This window comes from Poeciliopsis prolifica, unplaced genomic scaffold (assembly GCF_027474105.1).
Source record: "Poeciliopsis prolifica strain line A6 unplaced genomic scaffold, Auburn_PproV2 SCAFFOLD022, whole genome shotgun sequence".
NCBI classification, from domain to species: domain Eukaryota; kingdom Metazoa; phylum Chordata; class Actinopteri; order Cyprinodontiformes; family Poeciliidae; genus Poeciliopsis; species Poeciliopsis prolifica.
Window position 1 is genome coordinate 2,492,770 of NW_026562397.1, and position 26,824 is coordinate 2,519,593.

General features: G+C 39.5%; 1 protein-coding gene across 6 annotated transcripts in view; it reads left to right on the plus strand.

Annotated features, from left to right (window-relative positions):
• Positions 1-26,824, plus strand: part of robo2 (roundabout, axon guidance receptor, homolog 2 (Drosophila)) — a 349,267-nt gene that overhangs the window by 255,911 nt on the left and 66,532 nt on the right. For 4 of the 6 annotated variants that reach the window (XM_055045287.1, XM_055045288.1, XM_055045291.1 and 1 more), the window contains exons 3-7: positions 7,733-7,890; positions 8,827-8,947; positions 9,448-9,586; positions 19,233-19,369; positions 22,010-22,021. In XM_055045287.1, coding sequence (XP_054901262.1) covers positions 7,733-7,890; positions 8,827-8,947; positions 9,448-9,586; positions 19,233-19,369; positions 22,010-22,021 — 567 coding nt within the window. The remainder of the gene's footprint in view (positions 1-7,732; positions 7,891-8,826; positions 8,948-9,447; positions 9,587-19,232; positions 19,370-22,009; positions 22,022-26,824) is intronic. The other 2 variants (XM_055045290.1, XM_055045292.1) reach the window with 1 other exon arrangement.

Consider the following 26,824-nt stretch of genomic DNA (forward strand, 5'->3'; position numbering starts at 1 on the left):
GAGCCGACAAAATGGCTTCTCCAGTTGCAAGTCAAATTGTGCCTTGCAAATGTATTTTTAAAGCCAACACCAACTGTAAGTGTTATTAATTACGTATCTATCAACTTTGCACATTCAGCTCAGTCAGGTAGAAAGCAACTTTGACAAGCGAGTCCCAAGCCTGCCACAGATTCAGAATTTAGGTTTGTACTTTGACTGGGCCCTTCTGAAGCTGCTGTCACAGTTTCCTGTGACAAATGCTGCCATTTTGAAAATCCCAAATTACTTGACTCCAAATGTGAGGAAATGAAAGAGATATCTCTGAAACATCATCAGCTTTCTCATCTAAAAAGTAAGTGCCCCCCTCTTTTGATGGATTCCGGAATATTGCATGAAAATTGGGATCAATTTTGTGAAATTATTTATTAAAAGGGATCAGCAAATAATATTAAATCTGTTGGTTTGAGATAAATATTATTATTCACTTTCTGTTTCAACCAGTCAGCATCCTGAGGTGAGTGAATCTGCTCATGTTGTTAGAGAAGTGTCAGCTATAGTTGCTAATGCACGTCATTAGCAATAACAGACCATGTTTACTCCACTTTTATCAAAGTGCAGTTTGTTTGGGAAGGTGTGAATGCACAATCAAAGTCTAATCCAGACCAAAAAGTGAACTCTGGTCCGCCTACAAACTTAGGTCTCGGTTCGGTTGAAGGGAACTCTGGCACAATTTAAATACACATATGAACGCCAAGTGGACCCGGTCTTGCATCTTTTCCAGCCTCTAAAAGTTTTTTTTCTCAAGAATATCATTCCCACCACCATGTTTCTCTGCTCTGGGTGTTTTCACAGCAATCTAACCCCATTAGTTTTGTACAAAAAAAAAAAAAGCTCAAATTTGATTTCATCTGAAAATAACGCCATTTCTAATTTATATGTGGTTTCCACATACTTCAGAGACTAACTATAGTATTTTTTTCAGCAAAAAGTTTTTTCTTGCCCCTCTTCCATTGGACCACTTCAGAAAACCGCACCACAAAAAGTTGTTCAATGAACAGATTCTCCCACCTGAAGGGGTATAAATACTTTACAAGACACAACGTTGTGCTTCTCTTTTTCCCTCACCAAACACAGAAGCTGTGTGTTTTTCACTCCAAGGTGCTATTAAAGATGCACATTTCATATGGTATCACCACCTGCGTTTTTCCTCCCTTCTTTCCCCAAGCACCCCCTGCCCCCACTATAAAATCAATTCCAGTCATATGATTTTCTTTACTTTTACTATTTCCCATTTTGCCTCTATCTTATCTGTGAAAGTGACAGTGTTATTTACAATCCCTTAGAGCAGGATTTGCAGATACTGAGAATGGCGCTGGTGATGCTATCGGATCTGCCAATGGTCTCTGGAGAATGACTGCGTGTGCACGTGCATGGCTTCATCTGCGGCTGCTGCAGAAACAGAGAGAGAGGGAACCCTGACAAGCGAGGGGAAGACTGGAAGGAGGTGGTTTGGGGTGTATGAAACGCGTGGAAAACGATTAAGAGAAAATGGAGAAAAAGGAAAGTCAGGGAATGACCTCCAATGATGGTGAGAATAAGCCAGACATTGAGAGATGGTTATGAGTCCTGCTAATGATGAGGGGATGGAAGCCTCTGCTCGGCCTTGGGCACTGCCAGACGGACATATTTTTGCAGCTGAGTCCCCACTCTGACCTGCAACCCCCCCTGTGGAGGAATATAGAAGATATGTGTGAAACTGGTGCTCGCCTGCCAGCTGAGGGGGTAATTTCTGCATCTGTACAGAGGGGCAAAGGTCATCTCCGGTCGGTGGGAGGCCAAACGAGCCGGTCGCAGGAAGCAGAAAGGGGTTTGCATCCAGACAAATTAGGCCTGTCGGCCATCAGAACGGTTTATGTGCTATGGTATTATCCTTCTCCAGCCTTCAGCGTCAAGACTGATACAAACCATCAATGGCAGCACACAGAGTAGATTTGGTGCATTTTGTCAACTGACATATATATTGTGTCTCTTCTCTAGGGGCAGAATTGAAAACAGCAGCGTCGTAATAGCACTCTGCCGGATGAAGCGCAAAGAACACTTGAATGAAAAGATATTGTAGCTTGGAGCAACTGCTCGGCAGCGCTTTCCTTTTGTGTGTGCATGGTTTATTTTCTAATCAGAGTGTGCAGGGGAGGTGGTGGGTTCGGGTGCTGGTGGTTTGGCCTGAGGGCTAGCCTTTGACCTGGGAGGATAGCTATAACAGAGCAGGGGGTTATTTCATGTTGTAAATAGCAAACATAAAAACAAGTCATAGACATTTTCTTGTGAAGGTATGCACACCCGCTACCTTTGTGTTTTTTAGAAATATTTATCTTGCGACTGTCTATCAGAATGATGTGACAGTCAAAAATAAGATTTTTTGAGATTGTGGTGTAAAGAGCAACCTTCCAAAGCCCGATGCTCTCCTGTAGGTGGATGTGTTTTTCAGCACTTATCTTTTTATGCAGGCTTGCTGCTTCATTCAAGGTTTCCCACTAATCTTTCCGACAAGCAGTCTCACCCTACAGAAAGAAATGTCTCGTGTTATAGGAAAGGGTGGCGAATTCTCCCAAATCTTACTCCTCATCCTGTCCTTGCTGGCCACCTCTGTGCAGAAACGCATCTTGTTTGCATTGTAAAATAAAAAGCATCACAGTGTCCATTTGAATTTTTGTGCACCAAGTCTGTCTTGGGTAAGATCTCACCTGCACTGCTCTGTAAATGTTTTTGAATTTCACAAGTTTGGTGCTTGCTTATATTCAACCCGCTTGACTCCAACACTCAGCATAACAAATTGTCTTCAGAAGTAGTCAAGGGACACTGTTACACAGTGGTGGACACCGCTAAGCAAAACGTTAGCTCCGCTAACCCTAAATTACTAATCATGAACCTTAGTTCCGCTAACATTAAAGGACTTTTGCAACATGGTATTTAGCAGAAGCTAATGTTACAGAGATCATTTCAACATTTGTTATATGTCACAGATGAAACATAACTTGAAGGACCGGATCACAAGTGGATGAGTACTAACTACAAAGATCTAAAAACAATTCATATGTTTGTATAAGTTTCTTTCATTCCCCTGGTTGTCTGTTCATGTAAGTGGTTTCGCTATGTGTCATTCGTTGATACTTGCTACTGGCTCAATGAAAATTCTTTAGAAAAAGGAGAGAGGAGAGAAAACGGAACCGTCTTCTTTCACCTTAAACATAAGAGCATATAAATGTCTGATTACCTGGACAATTCTTCACAATGTCAAACCTTATTCAACTGAGTTTACTGAGAAGTATTACTTTAAGAAGCTAATTGTGCTAAACGTTTTCAAAGTTAGCCAAAACGCTAACATACTAAATGTAAAATTAGCTCTGCTGTTAGTGTGTTAGCAAAGGTCTGCCCACCGCTGCTCTTAGGCATCTCTTTTCTTTCACTATTTAAACACTATTAAGTCACAATAAGATACACTGCAGTATATTGATGGCCTATGCTGTTAATCAGGCACTAGACATTTCCCTGTTGGATTCTGGCAGAAGGCTGCTATGTTAGAGTAATGCAATGTGATTTGAAAAATAATTGTATGGTTGTCTCTTTTGTGATACGGTTTTGGCATAAAGTCAGAGCCAACTGAAGAGAGTTGAAACTTCACTGCGGTGTTGATGCTCCTCCATTCCTAACTGAACTCCCCTGATATGATGGAAATAAATAGATTAGCTTCAAGAGTGCATGTTTCTCAAACAGAGGTTCGTTTTTAGCCCACAGCTGGATCGACAGATGTACACCTAACCAACTGGGAGGTTTAAATTAAAAAAATAAAAATATATATATAAATATATGAGCATAAATATTAATAAGCAAGATGGCAGAGTTTGTGGCCTACTGTAGCTCTGCAGGAGGTGGGATGTTTTTAGCTGAAGAAGAAGAGCTGAATGTTTCAGGGGATAGAAAGTCAATTACTCTACGTCTGTTGGATGATGTGGGTCTAAACGCCTGCAGGGCCTTAGTGTTGGGAGCCACAGTTCATCTTCTGACAGCGTATTCACAGACCCACTTAATAATGCAACCATATCTAATGCAGCTCACATAGAGTAACAAGACAAAAAAATAAATAAATATATAAATGAAATGCCTGTGTTATTGTGGAAATCTGAAAACATTTGCTTGCCTTATGATTCCTGACAGAGAGCCTCACAGGGAGGTGCCTTCAGGCAGTCATGGTGCTGTGAAAGAGATACCTGCTGATTCTGTTATGAACAACTCCAGATGGGCAGGAGTTTTTCAGCATTTGTTCCTTCTGTAGAATAATGATGACCTTACTGTTTTTAATACTTTCAATAATTCATTGAAATCAGTTTCACATCAACATCGTGCAGGGTTCATCTGATTGGAAATTTGTGTTTTTCGTAAAACTGCAATGGAGACACTTTTGTGGCATTACACGAGTCACACCAGTTTGTACACAGGAACACATTTATTTGTAGAAACTGGTCTCCAGGGACAATGTTCTCACACCATCTCACAGTTCAGAAAAAGTTGTCATTCAAAACTGTTGAATCCATAGCTCTAAAATCACTGACTGACTATATTTCACATAAGTATTTACATTCGTTGCCGCCATGATTTTTAATGACTTACTTCAATTTCCTGAGGGAGTCTTCCCAAGGGATCAATAAAGTACGAGTCTTGGACAGACTTATTCTCGTGTGGTTTTTATTGCACTTCTTATTTATTGAAAACACAACATTCCTGCTATTCAGTTTTTTTGACATTAGCAGAATATCCATAGAGTTTTGCACACTTTTGTTAGTTAGCTAGTGGACGTTTTGAGATAAAAAATGTATTGTGGTACGGCGCTACAATAACCAGTGCCATCATGTTCAGAGTCTGCTTTGCTGCTTGTGATGCACTGGTTCATTTAAAACAGGGCGTAGTAGCGTGTTGCATCAGGACAATGATCCCAGTTTGGTCCATCATCAACTTCTTTTAAAATGCATAATCTTTATGATTTCCAAGTGATTATGTCCTCAGACCAAAAAAAGACAATGTGCTTAGATTTAGGCTGGGAGCAAGTGTTTGAAAACTTTAGCCCAGAACAGCATCACTGGAATGACTCCGCCTCTCATTTGACTTGTAAATATACCTGCCAGGTGTTGTCATGGTTGCCCATACTCACACTTATTGCAAACATCATCTCTCGTCAACAGGTGCATGTTTGTACTGTAAGTGTTGGATCTTATTTAAGCGTGTCCCGTCTCCTCTTTTGTGTTTTGTTTGTGTTTGTTGTGTTGTCGTGTTTATGTAGATTGTGGGGTAAGAGATGCATTTACCATGACACAATGTGCCACAACAGATTAGATTAGACAGCGTGGCGCGGGCGCCGTAATGATGCACCTAACGCGTGTTTCTTTTGTCGCCGCTCTGTTTCAAAGGAAATTGATTTTGACAAAAATCCCACGGGTGCTATCAGCGGTGAATGGGAGAGAGCAATTAAAGCCGACGTGATATTGAAAACTCTGGTCCGCACCAGGCTACGATTTTTAAACTGCGGGACGCCTGTTTGTAATGCAAATACAGAGAGCTGGGAGACGGTGGCCCGGCTGGGGGGGGCCCGGCACGCTGGAGTTGGCTAATTACCTTAGCTCTTTAGATTAGAGGGCAGCCCTGCGTAAGAGGAGTGAAAATCTCCATCGCTGCCTCCTCTGTATTCTCTTGCAATTCCCCCAGTGTAAAGGTTTCATTTGAATTCATGTCACACAAAAGTCCTATTCTCTGCGCCCCCTGTGCATCCCTAGGATAATGGGGTTGAAAGCATCCTCCCTTCCTCCAATCCGCCGGCCCTTTGGTCTAAATAAATAAATAAGGAGACAATGGCTGCAGCGTTTTCTGCAGAGAGGGTAAGGAGAGGAAATGAAGAGATGAGAGAAGCTGGGAGCGCAGGGACCAGTTATCCCCTCTTATAACCCCGACCGTCCCCGTCGCCGCCGCCTGCCGCCCCCGCATGGAATTTGCATAAGGACCTGTGGTGCTGCCCTTAATTTAGCCCTCCTTAAGCACCTTCAAATACCCACCCAACAAGCCTCTGTCCTTTTATCCATCAGAGAAATGGTGTGCCCTTCTCTGCTTCCATAATGGAATAAAGACTGACACTGAAATTCCTAAAGAGCTCCGTCAAGGATTAGTTTCATTATAGATTTTAAAAAATCTGTTTCAATGCAGGCAGGTGAGGAGGAGCAGGTTTACATCTTTAAACTACTTTTCATGGAGTGTTTTTTTGTTTGTTTGTTTTTCATGTTTTCTCATTACAAAGGTTGCCTCCTGTTCTGGGGTTATATCGCTCATTGGTTCTGTGCCTGATTGTCTTTTAGCATTTGCATTTGTGTGCGCGTCGGTGTGTGTCTGTGCGATGCCAGCACTCCCCGTCTGATAATGAGCTGCTGTTGTGTGTTTCTCTGAACACTCTGCAGGGCGAGAGGTTATCTCTCTAATGAAAGGCCTACCTGGGGGGTGATTAGACACAAGGCCACAGTTGTTCATCCGACCACCCACTGGCTTTTTGTGTGTTAGCGAACGTTTGGGTGTGTGTAAAAGTGTATGTGTACATCACTACCAAAGTGAAGCAGCCCTGTTAGCCTTCACAAGTGAATGACACCAGGCTTCAGGGCATTCTGCTTCTGTTTGTTCTACTGCTTCCACTGGGACCTCCATTAGCTCCAATTAGCTTTCGCTTTGCTGTGCCCAGTCAGATGAAGCTGCATATTCCATTTTAATGGCTCAGATAGGCCCTGCAACATTTCAAAGTGCACGGTGCTCACAAAAAAATACATAAGAATAAATTTTGAAAAGACTTTTCCACTCCTGCTTTGAAATAAACATTTTTCTCATGTAAAGCACTAGCAGGACTGCAGTGGGTTTGTTTTATCAATATTTTACAGTAGTGCACAATGAAATAAGAGACAAAACACATGATTTTCAGTAGTTTTTTTGTCACAGATTCTACTATCCATTTGCAATTTTTTTTTTTTTTGCAATTTTCCTGGAATTTAAAGGAATTATGGACAATTTGCCATTTTTTGGGAATTTTTTTCTAAAATATTTGAAAGACAACGTGAAATGCTGAAACTTATACACAATGGTACTTGGCTGATATTTGCAAACAGCAGTCCAAGACTGCCATTCGTTTTCCTTGACACTGATTGGCTGTACACAGAGATAAGGAAGGCTGTCGACATTATTTCTGTGCTCTAAAGATGGTTTCCACTGCATATTAAAGTTTATAAATATATATTTAGTGTTTTAAGTAAGAAAATTAAGGTCGATTCATTTTGACAAAACTGGGTCGACTTCAGTGTCTCATATAAATATCATAGTTTTTCCTCATATCTAATTTTTAGCAATGTTTTATATATTTCACCACCTTTCAAAAAATTGACCGGGCCCTGGACTTGACCGCTGCTTGTTGTCTTCAATTGGACATCCTACGATCCTGCCCTGCATCACTACCGCTGCCACATGACCAAACAAAAACCACACGGCCAACCGGCTCCGCTCTCCATCCAGAAATACTTATCGGCCCAGTATTATCTATCGGACCGATACCTATATTTAAAACATGGCTAGTATTATACCAGGGGTCCATCCTATTTTGAAGTTTGTGATTTTAACGTAATAAAGTGTGTTATAATTCACTTTTCCCTAACCGAGTGGCTCTTTGTTCACATAGTGCTGCGAGATGACTTCAGGCAGAATCCGACCGATGTGGTGGTGGCGGCAGGAGAGCCAGCAATACTTGAATGTGTCCCTCCCAGAGGTCATCCTGAACCCACCATCTACTGGAAGAAAGACAAAGTGCGAATTGATGACAAGGAAGACAGGGTCACTGTGAGTATTGTTGTAGACAATCTAAACCAACAGAAAAATCAGTATCAGCTGTTAAACTGTAAAAATTCCAGCTACTTAGACTGTTTTCACAACCCCGAACTTTAGTTTATTTTACTGGGATTTTATGGTCTGACCAAAAGCAATTAAAATGAAATCTGGTTGTTCTGTGAAAGTACCGACCTTGTTAGAGAACTGTAGTGAAGACATAGTCCAATGAAGACCCCAGCAACATGCCATACATGTTGGTGATATCGTCATGGAGATGTTCCCACTCCGATGTTCAGTCCATCATCTGCAATTGGAACAAAAGCAAACTGAAAGATAGAAAACAGAACGGCCCAGTCAAAGTCCAGATCTAAATTCAATTTAGAGACAATGCAACAACTAAGAAATAGTTATTCATTGAGGTATATTGTGCAAATGGAAAGAATTTTATTTGTTTTTCAAAGAAGAATGATTAAAATAAATTGCTCTCTAGATGTGAAAAGTTGATCGAGGCATTTTATAGAAGACTTGCAGCAAAGCACAGAGGAAACCTGGGTATTCACAAGGGTTAGGAACAACAAATAGCTGAAAATTAAGTCTCTCTCAAAAAACTTGTGCATATTTTACACAAATGTCATCCTCCCCTTTTCAGAAAGCAGTGGTAAAAAACTAAAATAATCTCCAGTAATGGTGGCTGAACATGTGTTATTTTCCTTCCACTTTACAACATGCATTACTTTATGTTGCTCTGTCAGTAAAATCCCAGTAAAATTCTCTGAGGTTTGAACTTGTAACTTGCTGAGCTGTAATGTTAAATGTTATTTTGCTGGTGTGTACTAAACATATTTTGTTCCAAATGAACTTACAGGGAAAGACTTTACTGAATGAAAGAAAAAAAGTCAGTGTAAATAAGTAAACATCTGAAAAATGTTACTTGTTTTTCTCCTTTAGATTCGAGGAGGAAAGCTCATGATCTCAAACACAAGAAAGACTGACGCTGGCATGTATGTGTGTGTGGGCACCAACATGGTTGGAGAACGGGACAGTGAGACGGCACAAGTAACAGTGTTTGGTGCGCATTATTTCCTAATTTTCCCTGAAACATGAATCTGTTTTGGCCTGTGTTAAATGCTACAGTGCTACTACATACCTTCATGAAAAATAATGGCTTTGGCCAGGTACTCTCAGAATTTGATTTTAAAGCTCTGTTGCTTAGACTTTGTTGCCAGATTTGTCCTGCTGAGCTGCATTGAGTTTTATGACTTTTTATTTTCAGAGTTGCTATTATGTTGTCATGACATAAAGCAGAGCTGGAGTGAAACGAACCATAGAAGCTGGATGGTAGTTGTTTTGTTTGAGTGTTGGCTTCAGGGTACCATTTCAAAATTTCTCTCTTGTTTGTTTAAGAACAAAAGTAAGAGACTGGCAGGACAATGAAGGATAAAAAAGTAAAAATAAAGAATTAGAAGAGATTCCCTTGAGAGAGAAAGGCCATGATGATAGTGTTGAAGTTGCATACAGCAGCCAAAAAAAAAAAATAGATGCTTATCTGTTTTTCTGCACATCTTGCAGAGCGACCAACCTTCCTTCGGAGGCCAATCAACCAGGTGGTCCTAGAAGAGGAGACGGTTGAGTTTCGGTGCCAGGTACAAGGAGACCCCCAACCAAATGTTCGCTGGAGGAAAGATGACATTGATGTTCCCCGTGGGAGGTACGCTCTTTTAAGGGAATATTCTCGAAAAAAAATCTGTTTCCTGTACCGACGTGACAGACTACATTTGATTTGGCAGTGACTGTACCGACGGCTGGTACAAGGTAGTATCTTAACACTTCAGGTTTTCCTCCTGATGCAGCTACCAGAGGTCACTTTGTACATCTGTTGGCAGCACACACATCTCGAGTGTTTGGGTGAAGCATTCCTTCTTTTCAGGAAATGTTCTTTATAACCATTACAATGATATGTAGACTGCAAGACAGAGTCCAAGATAGGTAAGTAGCTAAGAGTTTCATCCATAAAACAGTATAGGTTAGGAATATGAAGCTAATTTAAGCATAGCTTTTTTCAGTTGTTTTGGTTTTTATAGATTAAAAACAGGATTTCATCAGCTCAAGACCTGAGTTCCTGACAAGGAGTCATGACAAGGTACTGATCAGCCAATGAGAAGAAGGCCTTGGGAAGCGTTACTAGACAGCCAATAAGAAAACAAATGCTTTTTCAACTTTCTGAACAAGATGCATTCTGTCCTGGCAGATAAGTAGTCTGCTGACAGAATCTGTTTTCAGACATGTTGTCATTCTATATTGAATAACTGATAAATTCATTGCAGAATTTAAAAGTGAGTCTCTATGTAAAGTTACTTAATTTTGTTATTTTAAAAGCTTATACAGTTTTTAATGAATTAAAAGATTGTCATTCATGTATCATTCTTTTGAGCACAATACTTTCATGTTGTGAGACCCTGAATGTCTATATTCTTCTTAATTTAGTCAAATTTAGAGTATCACTCACAATATTAAGTTATTGTGGCTAAATGTTAAGTGGCAGTATTGTTTAAAATTAACGTTTTGAGCTTTGCGTCATGTCAAAATGTTATTCCCTCACCAAAACCATACCTGGAGTGTTGCCTTAGCTCTTTTATACATGTTTGAGGAATCCTTCATTCTCCCAATACAATTTCGCTGTAAAATCTACCTCAGCTGACCTAGCTCCGCCTTTGAGGACAAAGCTCCTCCTCTTAACTGCTTTTTCCAAACTTTGGAGCTAGCAAGCAGCAATTAGCAAACACCTAGTGACATTATCCAATATCAAGGTGTTAAATTGCAAGAAAACATGCATTTTAAGTCAGATTTGATATTTACTTTTTAGAATAACTGAAGGTAACATAGTTATTGATCCTGCCTGGAATATATGTAATATTGCCTTAGTATAGTCTATCATGGATATTTTCTTGTTATGCAGAGAAATCTAGTTGTTATTTTCAACAAACAGAAACAAAGATAGAAAAAAACATGACAAGACCTTCCAGAGGCGCAGAGATGTTAGAAACCTGGAAGATGACCACTACCTTCTCCAAACGTTTAACCCTGTGCACTCGGTCGGCGTGTTATCACGGACATGACACCTGCGTTTGGCCCTGACTGTAATAACAAAAACAGTCGTTAAGAGAGAAGCAGCGACAGTGTGTAATTTACAGAGAGACGTCTCCAGCTGCAGCACATCTCTCCGGCCACCGATCATAAAGCAATACTGCTGTTGGCAGCTGTACGTGTGTGTGAATCAACCTATTCCCTCGCTTGCAAGTCACTCAAGTCACGGTCAGCATCGGTGTCATTGTCAGAAGTGGACTTCAAAGAGACCAGCATTCCGTCTTTAGCCAACAGGCCGGTCGCTTTCTGCTTGGATCACCTCATAAAGCACACACTCAACGGGCCTGACATCTCCCAAGGCTAGCTGCTGAGCGGAGCGTAGGCGGCTTGTTTGCGTCTGATAAGGATTCGGTTCACTGGGCAGTGGGACGGGAGCCCTGTGCCAAGGCAAACACATAAAAGTGTTTCACTCCAGTCTGTGATAGGGAGTTGGCTCTGGAACGGAGTTCACTTTGTACACTAATTAACAGATTTATTATGGAGTTGGATACGTGTCATGCGCCGGCGTCCATCGCCGACTGTAACATCTCTTTGAAGTGCGGCCATACTTTCGGATGATAAACATGGCGAAATATAGAGCAAAAAATTAAAAAGAGATAAATATTCTATTGCCTCTAATTGCAATCTACAAATTTTTTTTCCCTCCCCGAAGCGTAATTAGTGGTGCCAGCGAAGACGAGCGTTCAGATGCAGATATTTTAATTCTGACATTTTCTTCCTGTTTTCTTTGCTCCTTATCATCACTCGGCGAACATCAAGGACGGATGGATTTTCCCACACAAGAGAAGTTTCCATTTTGATAAGTGACAGGCGCATTTGAAGAAGAAGAACTGGAAACAGAAACGCAGTCCCTTCTGGTATTTTACTTTGTGTGAAAGAGAATAAAAGCCCACAGCAGATCAAGCAGTTGTCTACACAGCGGGGAGTGGTCTCTATTTGCCTTTTCTTTTTTCTTTTTTTTTCATCCCGAAAGGTTACACTGTCCTTATTATTATGATAAGCTGTGGAAAGAGGCAAGGACTTAGCAGGACCGCTCCTCTTTACTGTCGTATTGTTTCAACTTGTCTTTGCTGGCCTTTTTGCATGCTTCCAGTCTCTCGGTGGGTTTTCTGTAATGCACTGCTTTCATTCTAGGAGGAGGTGGAGGGGAGGGGAACCTCAGCTGAGTAAACAGGTTGTTAATATGCTCAGTGGCTCCAGCTGCTTCTCAGGCAAACACATGCACACGCTGGCACTTAGAGCGCCGATCTGAAGCGCCAAGATGGCAGTGCCTTCCATCTCTATGGAACGGAGGAGGAGACAGAGCTGAAAAACAACCAGAGCTCTCCATAAGAGCTTATATCTCTGTTCTTTAAAGGTGTTTCTTAAAAAAGGCATCATCTACTGGATGCCTATCTGCCTTATTAGTCTGGATCATTTGTAAAGCTAAACTTTCTCTAATCTTGTTGGAGTTCCAGCATCATCGTCTGATGGTTGTTATGAAACTAACATGCAAAAATTAAACAGGTAAAAGTGAAGCATAAAATGACAATGATCATGCTCTGTGGCTCCATTAGTTTACCTTATTAGTTATCCTTTAACCTCGTAAATGGGGGGTAATGTTGCCATCAATACTGTAAGAGAACCTGCTTGTGTGCTGACAAACATCTGGCAATTTGGGCTTGAACTTTGAGCACCGCGAGAAAAAAGAATTGCTTTTTTGTACTTCGGGCAGGTATAAAATCACTGACCAGCACATGAAGTATTAAATGTATCCATCCCTTCCACCTGTTTATTTAGTTGGAACTGGGGTTTCTAGTTTTTTTCTTAAAGGGGCAGTATTATGTTAAAACATCTCTTTTGAGCTCACCATCACGCTATAATGTTATCCCCTCATCAAATACACACCTGGAGTGTTGATATGATTATTTCATGCATGATTGAGAAATTTTTTAATCTCCCATGGCAACCATTCAGTTGTGCAAAGTGGCTGGGTGGAGCGAGCACCACCTGCACTCCTCTTTGCTTTTAAGTTATATTTCTTATATGTAGCATTTGCATAACAACTGACAGTAACACTGTTACTTGATTGTGCTATGAAATAACATTATGTGACTGGAAAACATATAATACCACTCCATCAATGTTCACTGAATAAGATTTTGATGCTATCAGATTGTGCTTCCCCAAGAAAAATCTTTTATCTTTAAACAAAAAAACTGGTATGTGGCTCAAATTTTCATTGTTCCTATTTGTAATTTTGTGCACAAAATGATGTATTGCACATCTTTCCAAATGTGTAATATTGCTAGTATCAGACAGGCGGTGTTGACAGCAGCTGCCAGGAGAGGAAAACTGTGTCTTGTTAGGCTAAAGATTCCATCCCTCACCCTGAGAAGCCCCCTGTGAAAAGACCTTAGCAGTGTGCATTGCCAGCTTTATTTGCCTGCAAGGTTAGTGTGCTTCTCATGTCTCTCCCTCCATAGGTCTCCTCATTTGTTTTGGACCCTTGTGGCCTCTTCCTGTGCCTTATCAGAGCCTCTAATGTCTTGCAGTCCATATGCATTCAGACCCCCCACTCCCATCCCCTCTGTTCCTGTTGACCTCCACAGCAGAGCCACTGCAACATTCAGCAGAAAAGGCTGTTTCTTTTTTACTCAATTCCTCAGGGGCATGTGAGTGCATGTGTGTGTTTGCAATTGTGTGTTGTGAGAGAGCTGTATGATAGAGGTGTATGGATGGGTCATTCTATTTGAGTAAGCTGTTAAAGCTAAAGTGACAGAAGTGCCCGTGTTATGCTGACCATCTGGTTTCAGCGGGTTACTTTTTTTCCCCGCTTCTGCAACTTTGCAAAAGGAAAAGATAACAGGATCTGTTTCCTGTTTTCATTACTTCCTTCAATATGTAAGGTGCTTAGGGTGCAAGCTTGAGCTGAGGTTGATGTAGATGCAGAGATCAGAATTTATATGGCTGATTTTGAATCTCCACATTTTTATTTTTCTCTGAAAACTGTTAAAAGATTTAGCGGCTGTGAATGGCCGTTGCTTATGGCACAGATGTTTGAGAAAGCAATTGATGTAAAACAGAGTTTTACCAATACTTTTAGAGTAAACACAAAATTGTCATTGAATCTGTATTTTAAACTAACATTAGCATCTTTGCATTAGCACAGTTCATGCAGTTTGCATACCTCGTAGTCACCTAATAGTCTGGTGGACTCAGTTTGATTGGGGACTAACATTACAACATTTTCACCTGGTGTGGTTCACTTTACCACTGAACTGTGGCGAATGATCCAAACCCTTTTAGAGACCTGTTTACCTCCTGGCCTGTGGTGGCGCTGCACCAAGATCACTGAAACTAACAACACAAAAAGCCCTGAAGAAGACACTGAGCTTAACATCCTGCTGCATGAATTTTTTTTTGATCTACATTAAAGTTTTGTTGCATATTCACACCTCCCCAAACAAACCAGACTTTCTAGACAAATAATATAGAGCCTAGTTAAAGCAGATTAAACAGGACCGGTGTGGTTCAGCTTAGACAATGCATGTGGAACCTTTACTCTTGAGTTTGTAAAAGGCAAAGCAACATGTTCTATGACAGACCGAGATTGGCAGCTGAACACGGCAACTTTGCCGTATTCAATCAAGAAATCCTCAAAGTCTTGCTCTTTCTCACTCTTTTCCAGCCTTAAAGACTTTCAGACATGTCAGAACAGAGCTTTTAAAAAGTTTCTTTATGTCTCTCTGCTTCATCTGCAATTAAAATAGATAAATGTAAGTTATCTTCACTCTGTATCTGACTGTAAAAGGTTTCAATTGGCTGAGAACTGGTCAATAACAGTCACCAGATAATTTCTCTGTGAATTTTTTAAAATACCAAGTAATAATTTAGGTAATGCTTTTTAAATACCAGGAATATGCACGTAATCATTACTTGTAGTGCTTTGAAAACCCTCTCTCTCTCACACACCAATTTCTCAGTGTAATATTGATTCCTTTGATGTTTGTGTTCTTTAATTTCTGCTCCACTCAGACAAATTTTACTTAAAAAATAAATGATCAGTGATCTCTGTTCTGTGGCTCCACATTTTTCATTCTTGCCACGTTTTTTTTTTTTCCAGTCGTGCCATAATGTCCACCGAAAAGCAATTTCAATTCAGTTAAAAAAACACTTTAATTATGGAACAAATAACTAAATTGGAAAGAAAAAAATTGTTCCCACAAAACAGCCAGGTATTTGAAGGTGGAAATTTTGACAAACTATTTTGCGATTAATGCCTGACTGCTGATGAATCCCAGTGGGGGGTTTTGGCTGGGAGACGTTGCCAGGGACCAGAGGTAGGGCAGCTCTGGCCAAAGGCTGCATTGAAGCCAGATGAGAACTGATAGCGGGTAATTGATTCTCTCTTACGGGCAACAAGTTCTGGACAGGTAGACTTCTCTTCCTTTGATCAGCTTGAGGGAAATCAGTGGTCCGATGGTGTGAAACTGGATCAAGCTGGCAGAATGAAATGAAGCAGGAAAGGGTCTTTGGCAGAGCAGCCTGGCTAAGGTTCTTTGCTGGAATTAAACTCCAACTCTATCTTGATTCTGACTCATGCTGAGAGTCGGCACACAGCCTTCTCTCCTCCCCCCTACTACCGGATCTATCAATCTGAACTTAAAGAGGTACTGCAGATAAAATTCTGCCATAAAATCCCTTTGTAGACACGATTATTCAGCTGTTTGTATAGTGAAAGATGGAAATCTCTTAATGTGGGTGAATTGGCATAAGAGCGAAGGTCGAACAAGGGTGGCTGTGTTCCTGACAGACACTTGAAAGTTAAATTCTTAAAAATGATCTGGAGGATCTTTGAGATGGATTGCTTTTAAAGCATGCCCATTAAATGTTCATCTCAGCACAGCCTTCTCATGCTGAAAACACATCAAGCTGACAAGCAAGGGAAAAAAAAAAAACGCTGCTTTGTTTTGGCATTTGCTTACATTCCCATCACTCCTCATCAGCCCGCAGGAGTGAAAGACTCTGGATTCAGAATGTTTGTGTGTGAGTGCGTGCGCGTGAACGGTGGTCTTCTTTGTGCCGTGTGTGAACAGTATGTCCTCCCCTGGTTGAAATGCAGGCAGAGTCCAGTGGAACAAACTTGGTGCTCCAGTCTTTTCCACAGCCCTCATACATGTGCAATTACATTCCTCTTCTAATGGAGAACAGAGCTCTAGCAATAAAGAGCTACTGTTCCCCTCCGCTGTGGGCACTTACATGTGTGGCCGCAACCGCCTCTTATCCCTGAGAGTATTTCCACTCATCTTGTCATCTAAGCTGATTCCATATGGGAAGTTGATTACAGATTGATTGCGCTCATGTCCCTTTTATAAGTCATGAATCAGCCTGAGGTTGTGTTCTGAGAGGTTGCTTGAGGCTGGACCAATAAAAATAAGATTTTTGTCTAATATGTGCATACCTGCCCTCTCCAAAACAACAAGGGCTCAGTCAGGACTGTGGGAACCTCAATGAACACTTCAACTGCTGTTTGTTTTCTCTTTTCATTTTTTGATGATGGGTTATGTAACTATGACGAAAATTACTGTAAAGGTAAAGAGTCTTCTTAACAAAATGTTCTTCCATGTAAGGTTATCGGGTACAACAGTTCAATTGCCAGTTAACAGAAATAACAAATTCTCCTGTCACAAGTCAACAACTTATTACAAGTTGTATGTTGAAGTTCATCAGAACTGGGGGAGAAAGGTGGGTTTAAGTCAATTAGAAAGGGATCTGTTAATTTATTTCTACTGAGTGGTCAGAATAGGAGAAAATATGCTTTAGAATGAAGTTCTGTGTCTGAAAATATGTAAATTATTTCAGTTTTAACTTACATCAACAGGTAAGAATAAAAACAGAAACACTGTAAACATACTGGAGTCTACCTGCAATGTGAAATAATGTCAATACGCAATCGAAATCTGGTGCAGACCAAAATTCTTCTCCACCTAAAAACCTAGGTCGGTTCGGTTGAGACGAACTGTGGTTCAGTTCAAATGCACATGTGATTACATTTGATACCGCTCCAAAAGCAGGAAGCCAACTGCATAGCAGGGCATTCTGGGTAAACACAACCAAAACAAATCAAAATTTTGATGCTAGCGGCAGAAACAGCTTGTGATCTTTTTGCCAAAGACAAATGAGAAGTCAAGGACCAATGACTTATCAGTTTACAAATTAGCCGTGGGCCTAGAAAACCTTCATACAAAACTGCGGTTTCCAGTTTTTATCATGTAACATCGTTCACTGTGCTGACCTTGATTAAATAAATGTGAATTAAAATCCTAAACCCACTAAAATCTGATGCCTCTCCAATTAATGTTTACATTTTGTGAAAATGGATGTTGCGCTCATGTCATCTTCAGAGGTTTTTGAGTCGTTTCCTCCAGCCGGTGGTAGGAGCTCAGTTGCATTATTCTGACTTACAAATTTCAGGACTTTCTCTGGTATGTCATTAAAAGGCCTTTGAAGCACAGGAACAGTCTAACAGAAAATATTTATGACTCTGTGACTCTGCCTTAAAAAAATGTAGTAGCATATTGCTTATTAGCACATCTCGGGATCCACTGCATTGCCCTAACTTGTTCTTGTGACTTTGTTGCCCTTCGTCACCTGCCCCCCCCTGGTAACTCAAGAGTTCATGTTGCTCTATCTACTGTATCCGGAAGGCAGGATATGAAATGATACTCTGCCTGTTGGCGCTGTTTGTTTTGCCTTTGACAGCAGGCTTGTCTGAAAAGGTGCCATCTCATTCCTTACCATCCCACTCATCTTTTTTTTTTGTTTGTTTTTGGGGTTTTTTGTAACAATAAATCCTTTATCTACACCAACCACCAGTACCTGGAACTGTACATCCCCTCTCTCCCCCCAGAACAAAGCATTCAGTCATGACTCAGTCAAATAATCATTATGGTTCTTTAAGTGCCAGTGTGGAAAGGTGGAACCCAGCAGTCATAGCTGAGGAATGTGCTTCAATAAAACTGCCTTTGATTGCTTTTTCAGGAAATGTCATAACAGTAGGTTAAAAAAAAAAAAACAAGACGTAGATAGACGGGGTAAATTAGTTCCTCAGCTGCCAGTGGCAAGCTGCCATCAGTACACCTGATAGTTGGAGCAGAGGGGTCTTTCTCCCTCTGAAGGAAATGGACCGTGGAAAACTGTTCCCTTACAGTCACATCAAGAAGTATTGCCATGGACTGTCATCTATTATGTTGTATAAAGTAGAAAAAAGCCTTTTTTTTTTTTTACTTTCCTGTGTCTATAAACAATCAAGTTGTCAATATATATTGCCATTTTAACTAAAACATCTGTTTAAAAATGACAAATTTACAAAACTTCAAGTCACACTACTAGGGTACTGTACCATACTGCTACAACAGTACTGTATGTTTATGTTGTAGTTCAGGTACATCTCTCTGCTCAGGTGTAGTTTGTTAAAAAATATTCATTTCCGGAGATCTTTTTCTGTGTCCAAAGGGTTAACTTGAGCAGACCTCAGCGCACTGGGCTTGGGTGTGTTTTTATTGGTCTTTGGATTGCAGATTAAACGTTTTCTGGCACATAGATATATTCTGAGTTAAAAGCTCCTGTATAATTTCAGTGCTGCTGGTTTTTTTGCAGTTCTTTTTTTTATTTTGTTAAAAGTCCACATAATGGTCTCAAGGCAGCAGCGAACTACAGTACATTCAACAAAATGAAGATCCTAAGAGAGAGTGTAATCTCTTCTAAGATTAGTGGGTTTTTTGTTTTGTTTATTTGTTGACCAATTATGCAATGATGTCATTAATACAACCTGCAGTATGTCTGCTAGCTTAAAACATCTGCACTGCTCATGCTGTATACAACAAACAGATTCATTATAATGTATGAAATGATTATTATTTTTTAATTCATATCAGAAAAACTACAAATGAAACAAACTGTGTGTAGTTTTATAAGCAATTTATTTAATAAAAATGATTGTGATGCTTGTCTTGTAGACACACACTGTAACACACTTAATAACATATTATTTGTGAACATATAAAGAGAAACCTCAAGTGAGGACTTTCTTGAAAAACTACTTTTGAAAAAAGTTTTTTTTTTAAAGTAGTTTTTCCTTCAATCTGTCCTCAGTGAAACTCCACCAAAGCTGAAGGTATATGTATTGGGCTCTAACTGAACTTCATGCTTCGTGCGGTTGCTTCCAGGTACGACATCCGTTACGACAAGGACGACTATATGCTGAGAGTGAAGAAAGCTTCCATCAGCGACGAGGGCACGTTCACCTGTGTGGCCGAAAACCGCGTGGGCAAGCTGGAGGCTTCGGCCACTCTCACAGTCAGAGGTAAAGAACTTCTCCTCTGTCTTCCTGCCTGCAAACCGAGCACACAGCAGCAGCGCATCTAGGCGCCACGGAGCGCTGTGGTCCTCGCTCTCACGCCAGCATGAGGTTTAAATTGACAGTTTTCTCTGCGGGGATTTCTTTATGCTAATGAAGACGCAGCGCACAGACTTTCATTGCCAACAGAGATGCTTACAGTCTATGAATCTGTTTAATTATTTACATTTCCAAGTCCATCAGCGACACACTTTGTCAGCCTACTTTCTCTTCTTATTCTTGCCGACTGTTGCCTCCCCCCCTCCGCCTCCTCCCTACTGCTAACGCCCCGCTGCGACCACCCAGTCAGCAAGGCCATTTCACAGATTACTGGTGCACACCGTCTCTAACCACACCAGGGGTTTGGAAGGTTAATAAAAACGTTCTGAGTATAATTTTTCTTATTTGCACCAGTCTTTTTTTTTCCATTACACCCAGTATGCACAGCCTCTGTGGAGCACTTTAGGCCAGGAAATGACTGAAAACAGGTTGGTGACAGTAGCATAAAGCCACAGATAGATATGTTACAACCTGATGGCGCACAAGATCACGCAAAAAGTTTCTCGCTGACACTGACTACAAATAGTTTTGGCTGTCAAGTTGTCAATATGCTAAATCTTAAATTTACGTGTTACATTAAAAGAAAACCAGAGAAGTGCTTTGCTTCTTACTGTCAACACTGTCGGAAGTCTAAATTAAAAATAACAGTGAGAGAGTGGGACGCAGGACAGTTATGCTAGTTTGACTTTGACAACTTTAACATGTAGATCTGCTGTGGAATTCTATGTTTTAGTTCAGTAAAAAAAATAAATGAAGAAACAAATGACCCACACACAAGCCCTGGCAGATCATTAGTAGAGTGTTGTTCAGACTTATTAATAATTATGAAATAAATATTAAGCATGAAAGCATAAAATTGTAACGGACTGAATGTTCTGATCTTTGTGTGGGGAAATGTTTATTTGATGTTGAATCCTGATACTATAGCAATTAACTGTAGTCAGTTAATTGCTATAGATCAACAGATCAACAGCAACAGATCTGTGTACCGTGTCGCCAAAATAGAAAACGGGAAAAAATAAGAACACAAGTGGCTTTGAGTTGTTCTTCTACAGTTTTTCTGTGTTATTTGACCTTTGTTGTGACGCTTTGCAATAAATTAATGATACTGACGTTTCCGGGTTTCAAAAGTATTCAAACTCTAAGTTTGCGCGATTACTACAGAGCCAATCTATGAATTAGAATATTGCAGAACATTTTATTGTATAAATTAATTACACGTAGATGGATGATGTTTGAAAACTTGTTTCTGTTAAGCATGATGATGTTCCACTTACAGGTAATAAAAACAAGACATTTAAGATAATAGTATTACATAAGACCATTAAAAAAAAATACAGAATTTGGGTTCAGTGAAAAATATGTTTTATATCTCCTTAAAGGTTATTTTCAAAAATATGAATGCATATTTTAACTTTTTGAATATGACCTTGCAAACTTCAGTGTTTTTATTCAAATTTTATATGATAAATCAACACTAAGCACCAAGAAAATGATTTATAGGTGTCAACACTTTTACAAATAAAGAGATTTACATAATATAAAAACCCCACAGATTGTCAGCTAAACTTATACCTGTGTTGTGTTTGGACCTGCAACTTTTAGCGAATTTTACAACCCAATGACAAGAAGCTAAAAAAGCTAAGAAAAAACATTGTTGTCAATTTTTAGCATCATTCTGGGACCAATGAGCATTGAGCATGACAAAACTGAGAAACTGGTAAAACATGCATTTATTGTTATGTCTATATTTAAAAACGTCTTGGTTCTTTATATAATTGTTAGTTTTTGAGCCATTTTGGAAGGCTGAGATTACCGTATTTTCTAGACTATAAGTCACAATTTTCTCATAGTTTTTCAATTGAAATCCATTGTTTTCTTCAACTTTTTGTCCACAATTTTGAATGAGCTTTTTGTTGGTCCATGACATAAAACTCCTATAAAATACATTGAAGTGTATGGTTGTTACAGGTAGAAAAGTTCAAAACGTAAGAGTACTTTCAAAAATAGTGCTTGACTCTCTGCCAAGCACCACTTCATGCGTGGATCGGTTTTTCTAGGTTTTCTTTCCGCAGATGGAGATTTGATATGATGCAGTGTAACGATGTTGCCAGTACACTGAGTTCTGGGTGTTTGTTGCATCTGTTTATGCTTTATTTTCTGCTTTATCCATCAGCAGCTGTGAAACATGTTTGCATTGCTCTGACCAACATCACCTATGGAAAAGTAGATTTTATTTGTGAAGACAGAGAAGGTCCAGTTGCAGATTTGTCCCTGAAGAGCAAAAACAGCCACATTATAATCCGCTTCGTCCCACTTGGACGTTTTCATCAGTTTTCTAGACCCGAGAAGATTCTGTTTTCACTTGAACACACTGAACAGTGGACGGCCCCCTACTGGATCTTCTCTGTCATGTCCCTGGCTCAACATGCCATTCATTCTGATTTATTTTACTTTATCATGTTTGTTTTGTTCCTTTTCTGTTTGTGCGTCTGTGTCTTACTTTGTTTCTTTTGTGTATCCACTCCACCTTTGTTGTGTCTCCAGCTCGCCCTGTCGGTAAGTACTCATCTTGCATGCTTTTTCACTTAACCATTACAGCCGTTGAATGCTTTAAGATCATTACCATTGGACTGACGTTTGTGTATTTGACTAACACAACCATTTCCTTAAAGTGCCGGCTCCATGTCCCTGTACCATGTTATCTAAAGATTCTGCAACTATGCAGAATATGAAACACTTGACTTAATAGAGCTTATCAATATGCATAATAATAATTTTGGGAAGTTCAGGTCGGATAAAATCCAAATGATTAAAATTTGATTAAATAAAAAAACAAAACAAAATGATGCATCATTGATCTGTATTCAGTTTTGGTTTCATTTTAGCAAATGAAACCATTTTATGCCAGTAGCAAAGGGCTGCAAGCAGCGCTTACTATAGCAAAAGATCATTCATTCCGACGATTAATCAATTAATCGGATGACTAAGTTGCAACATTCTTCAGATTGTTTTGTTTAACCACTTTTTTATACATCAGAAACACATTAAAAGATGCAGCTGAAAGGATCAACCCCTTTAATCTCAAAAAGCAAAATAAATCTATTTTCTAAAATGCAACAACAACATTTCTTTGGTGAATTATTGATCATTTGTAGAAAAATGTGCAGTTTCAAATGAAATCCTTCCAAAGTAAAAATGCCAAAATCTCAGCTTTTCTTTCTTGACTTGCATTTTAGAACATATTTTCTTAATATTACTGAGTGTGCGTATTCTCGCTGATTATTAATTGGTTGCCAGAAAAATTGATAATAATTTCAATTATCAATTTATCATGATTAATCTGATTAACCTGAATCTGACTGACTGTAAAGAATCGTTTACAGTCAGTCTAAACATGAACGCAACATTAGTGTTTATAGTGAAGTTTTTACTACATGAAGACCCACACTAACACTCAGCTACTAATAAATGACTGTGAGTGGTAAAATTTAAACAATAACTTGAAGGATATTATGCAGGGAGATATTTCTAAGCAGGAATGTTTCATGTAAAACAGCTCAGCTTTGGCAAATGATACCCATATTTCTCCACTCTGGTAGTTCTTCAGATTGTAGACTGTCCTTTGACAACGGCTGAGTGGGCTGGCTGCATCGGCGTCTCAGACATTGTCATCTCATATGTTCCAGTTCGTGTTTCAACTGCGAGTCCTAATGCCATCTGTGGGTTGCTGGAACGCCGAACTGCGATCCATTTGTATTGGACGAGACTTTTTTCGTCTTTTTTTTTTTCCACCGGTGCCCACGTCTCCCAGTTAGGAAGCTTATTTTATTTTCCACAGATAGAGATCAAGAAAATACCAAAATTTGCAGCACTTGAAGTTTCAGATGATTAGAGTTGGCACGTTGATGAGATGTGCGCCCTCAGGAGCAGAAGCAAACGATGAAGGGGCATCGGGAGGGAAAGAACGGCAGAAGTGCTTTTCGAACTCCAGGCTAAGCTGGTGTAAGAAAAATCAGAATAAAACGCTTCCTCAGTGGCAGGACTCGGGTTGCCAAAACAGCAGTAGCTGCTCGATGATTGTCAAACTGTCAGCTTCCTTGAAAATGGAGGAAATTACACATTCAACCAGCCTGTGGGAAGAGACAGTAATTGCTGTCAACGTTTGAATAAAATATGACTCAACACGGGATTTTAAAGGAGGAGGAAATGTTTGTGACTGCGAGCACCAAAAGGATCTCTGTCTCTTTGTCCATTTGTTCTTTTCACCCTGACTGCTGTTGCATGCAGAGCCCTCTCTGAACCGGGCAGATGTGGCTGGTCATGAATTAAATATGTCCCACTCCCACCACCATCCCCTCCAATCACGTGTTTCTTTAAGTGAGGGCAGGAAGCGGCTGCTCATATGTCATTAAGAGTCCCTGAATCCAAACATAGAAAGCAGGAGTATAAAACTATCACCCTCTGACCTTCTATTCATCTCAATATGCGATCCAGACATTACAAGTAGTCAGAATCACACAAGTTTCCCAGAAGCCATGTAGGAGACATAATAGATGTGGAAGAAGGTAATTTGAACAGTCAAGTCAAAAATGTCAAATTTTTGGCTTCTATGCAGAACCGAGCAAACATACCTTTCAGAAATAATGGTCTACATCATTGTTTTGCAAAAAGTGTTTTCTTTGTTTTGTTTTGGGGATTTTTGGCTTATATTATCTTTTGGCAAGAAATTTTATTAAGCTACTATTTTAGTAATCTGATGATATGGTCATTGTCTGGGAATACTTTACTTCAAAAAAGTTTCTCAAAGTATTGAATCAGTGGGGCTGAATATATATATATTTTTTGAGTCTAGTGGTTTTTAGTAAACAGCTTAAGAATAGAAAACAGAGAAGACAGAGGAGAGGAAGTGATGTAACAAATGGTCAGACACCGAGACTCGAACCCAGGACTTCCTTAGGAATATATCCTCTACACATGGAGCCCACGTTCTGCCAACTCACCCATTTCCTTTTTACATTTTTAAACTATCATTTTCTATATTTCCATTCCGTTTTCATGGCAATTATGAGCAAATTTTGAAATGTCGTAAAAAAAAAATTAATAAAACTTTAAGGGAAGAAAATGTAAAATAAGTGTATTTCCGTCTGCTGGTTTACGGGGAATCAACCAGCGTAATTTCATCATATTCTGGGATTAACAGGAAGAAGAGGTTCTAAGATAGCATGGAGCACACATCTCAGAAAAATGGAGAGTTCCCACCTTCCAGCTGGAGGTTTGGATTTAGATTTATTTTATTTATTTTTTTAGTTTCGTGCCTCTGCTAAAGCACAGTGGAAGGTTTGCTACGTTGGAACTTTTTTGACAAATGCGCCTCTGTCTCTTCGTTAGCGAATTAACTCTTTTCCCGAAGAAGCCAGAAACCACCACAAGTGAGATTATAAACGCTTTTTGCAAAACTGAGGAAGTCATTTTGAATTTTCTTTCCATCATTGCTTCAAAGCAGTTGATGGAAACGATTTTGAGGCCCATGACAGAAAAAAACAAAATATGTAAAAGTTCAACAAGGTATTAAAATATCTTTTTTTATTTGGCTTCTTTTTGTATTTGGCGCACAGCATCGGCCTTGTTTGAAAGCGAAAGGGCAAAGCTAGAAAAAGGAAGGGCAAAGCTTTACAGCGCTGTATAAAGGAAGGCTGTATAACGTTTGAAACCATATTTTTAGTGAGTACTTAGTAATGCAGGCTATAGGATGGAGCAGAGCAGAGGATGAAGAGGGAGGGAACAATGTCCTTGCCAGAGCATGATTTAGGAGCTGTGTATCAGGCCCGGCATTATGAGAGCCGCGAGATATCCAAGCTCCAGAAGGCCAAACGGGAAGGCAGTAAATCTGTTACCATCTGTACTATTCCCAACTGTGTGTATCTTTGACAAATACACACCACCACCCCACACCCTGAAAGGGATTACATGCAGAAAGCAGCCAAATGGGCAGAGACTGGCCCTACAGAAACCAGCTGGCTTATTAGAAGAAAGACTTACATGGAAAGCAAAAGCAACAGAGAGGGTGCAAGATGCTGCTCTGCGACAATTCAGTTTTTGTGTCATTGAATTTCTAACTGTCTGCACCAATCATAACCTTTTTAATCTGTTGCCTGCACTTGTGAGGAGTTGGTCTCTGCAGACTTTATTATGCTCCTCCAGTTTCGTTTCCCACAGAGAGAAATGAGTTGTTTATGACGTATCTTATGTCATTAATGTGCTTTTGAACAGAGGAGTCTCCAGCCCTGATAATATGATAAACGTCTGTTAATTACTTTTTATTTGGGGAGCCAAATCTTCTTTCTCAGGATGCGTATTACCATGGAAACAGTTTTTATATCCTCAGTGGGTCTATCTCAGTTTGAGTCGGTCTGTAAATTATGACGGAGCATTAGAGCGATTTTAGATTTTTTTAAAAATAAGCTCAGGGAAAGACAGATATTCATGAGTTTGAAAAAGTGGAAAATTAGCTAGAAATTTCTAGGGGAAAAAAAAACAAAGAAATTTCTGAGTTTGAAAAAAAAATGGTTAGAAAAAAACTTAAAAATGTCAAGATTGTCAGAAAATACCTTGAAAAACATGAACATTTCTGAGTTTGAGAAAGGTGAAATATTGTTAGGAAAAAATAGGAATTTTTTAGATTTCCAACATTTTTTTGAATAACATGAACATTTGACACTGATTCAAAAGTCAAAAATGTTTGAAATTTCAAACTCACAAGTACTCCTCTTTTTTCTAACTAAAACAGCCCTGATACGTTGTCAGAGTGAATGCTATCAATTACTGTCCTGACAGAAGTTCATTTTGGAGTAAGTATATTAAGCACCAACATCTGAATATTATGTGCCAGTAAGAAGATTTGAAATAAGTAATTTACTGTAAAGCTTTTGTGCAATTGTTCTCTGCGGTAATAAATCAAAGGAGAGCTGGGCTTATTGTCCTACTGACTTCAATACAAGCAGCTTTTTTTTGTTGTTGTTTTTGCAAACAAAGGGTTTTTTTTTTCCTGCTGTCAAAAGGAAAACAAGTTCACTTTGCAAAATTAAATGCAACAATCAGCTTTATGTACAGTCTATTGTTTAGAGGGAGAAGGTGCAAATGCATTTAAAATGGCAACGGCTTTTGTCATATGCACAGCAGAGTCGATTCAAAATGGAGAGACATAGTAAGTCAAATTTATTGTATTTTTTGTAGAAGAGACACAAAAAGGAAAGAAAGGGAGGTAAAAATGACAGAATCAGCATTATTTTCTTTATAAAGTATAATACTTACAGCAAAAACTGAAAAATACTTGAAGATTTAGCAGATTTCACATGGAAG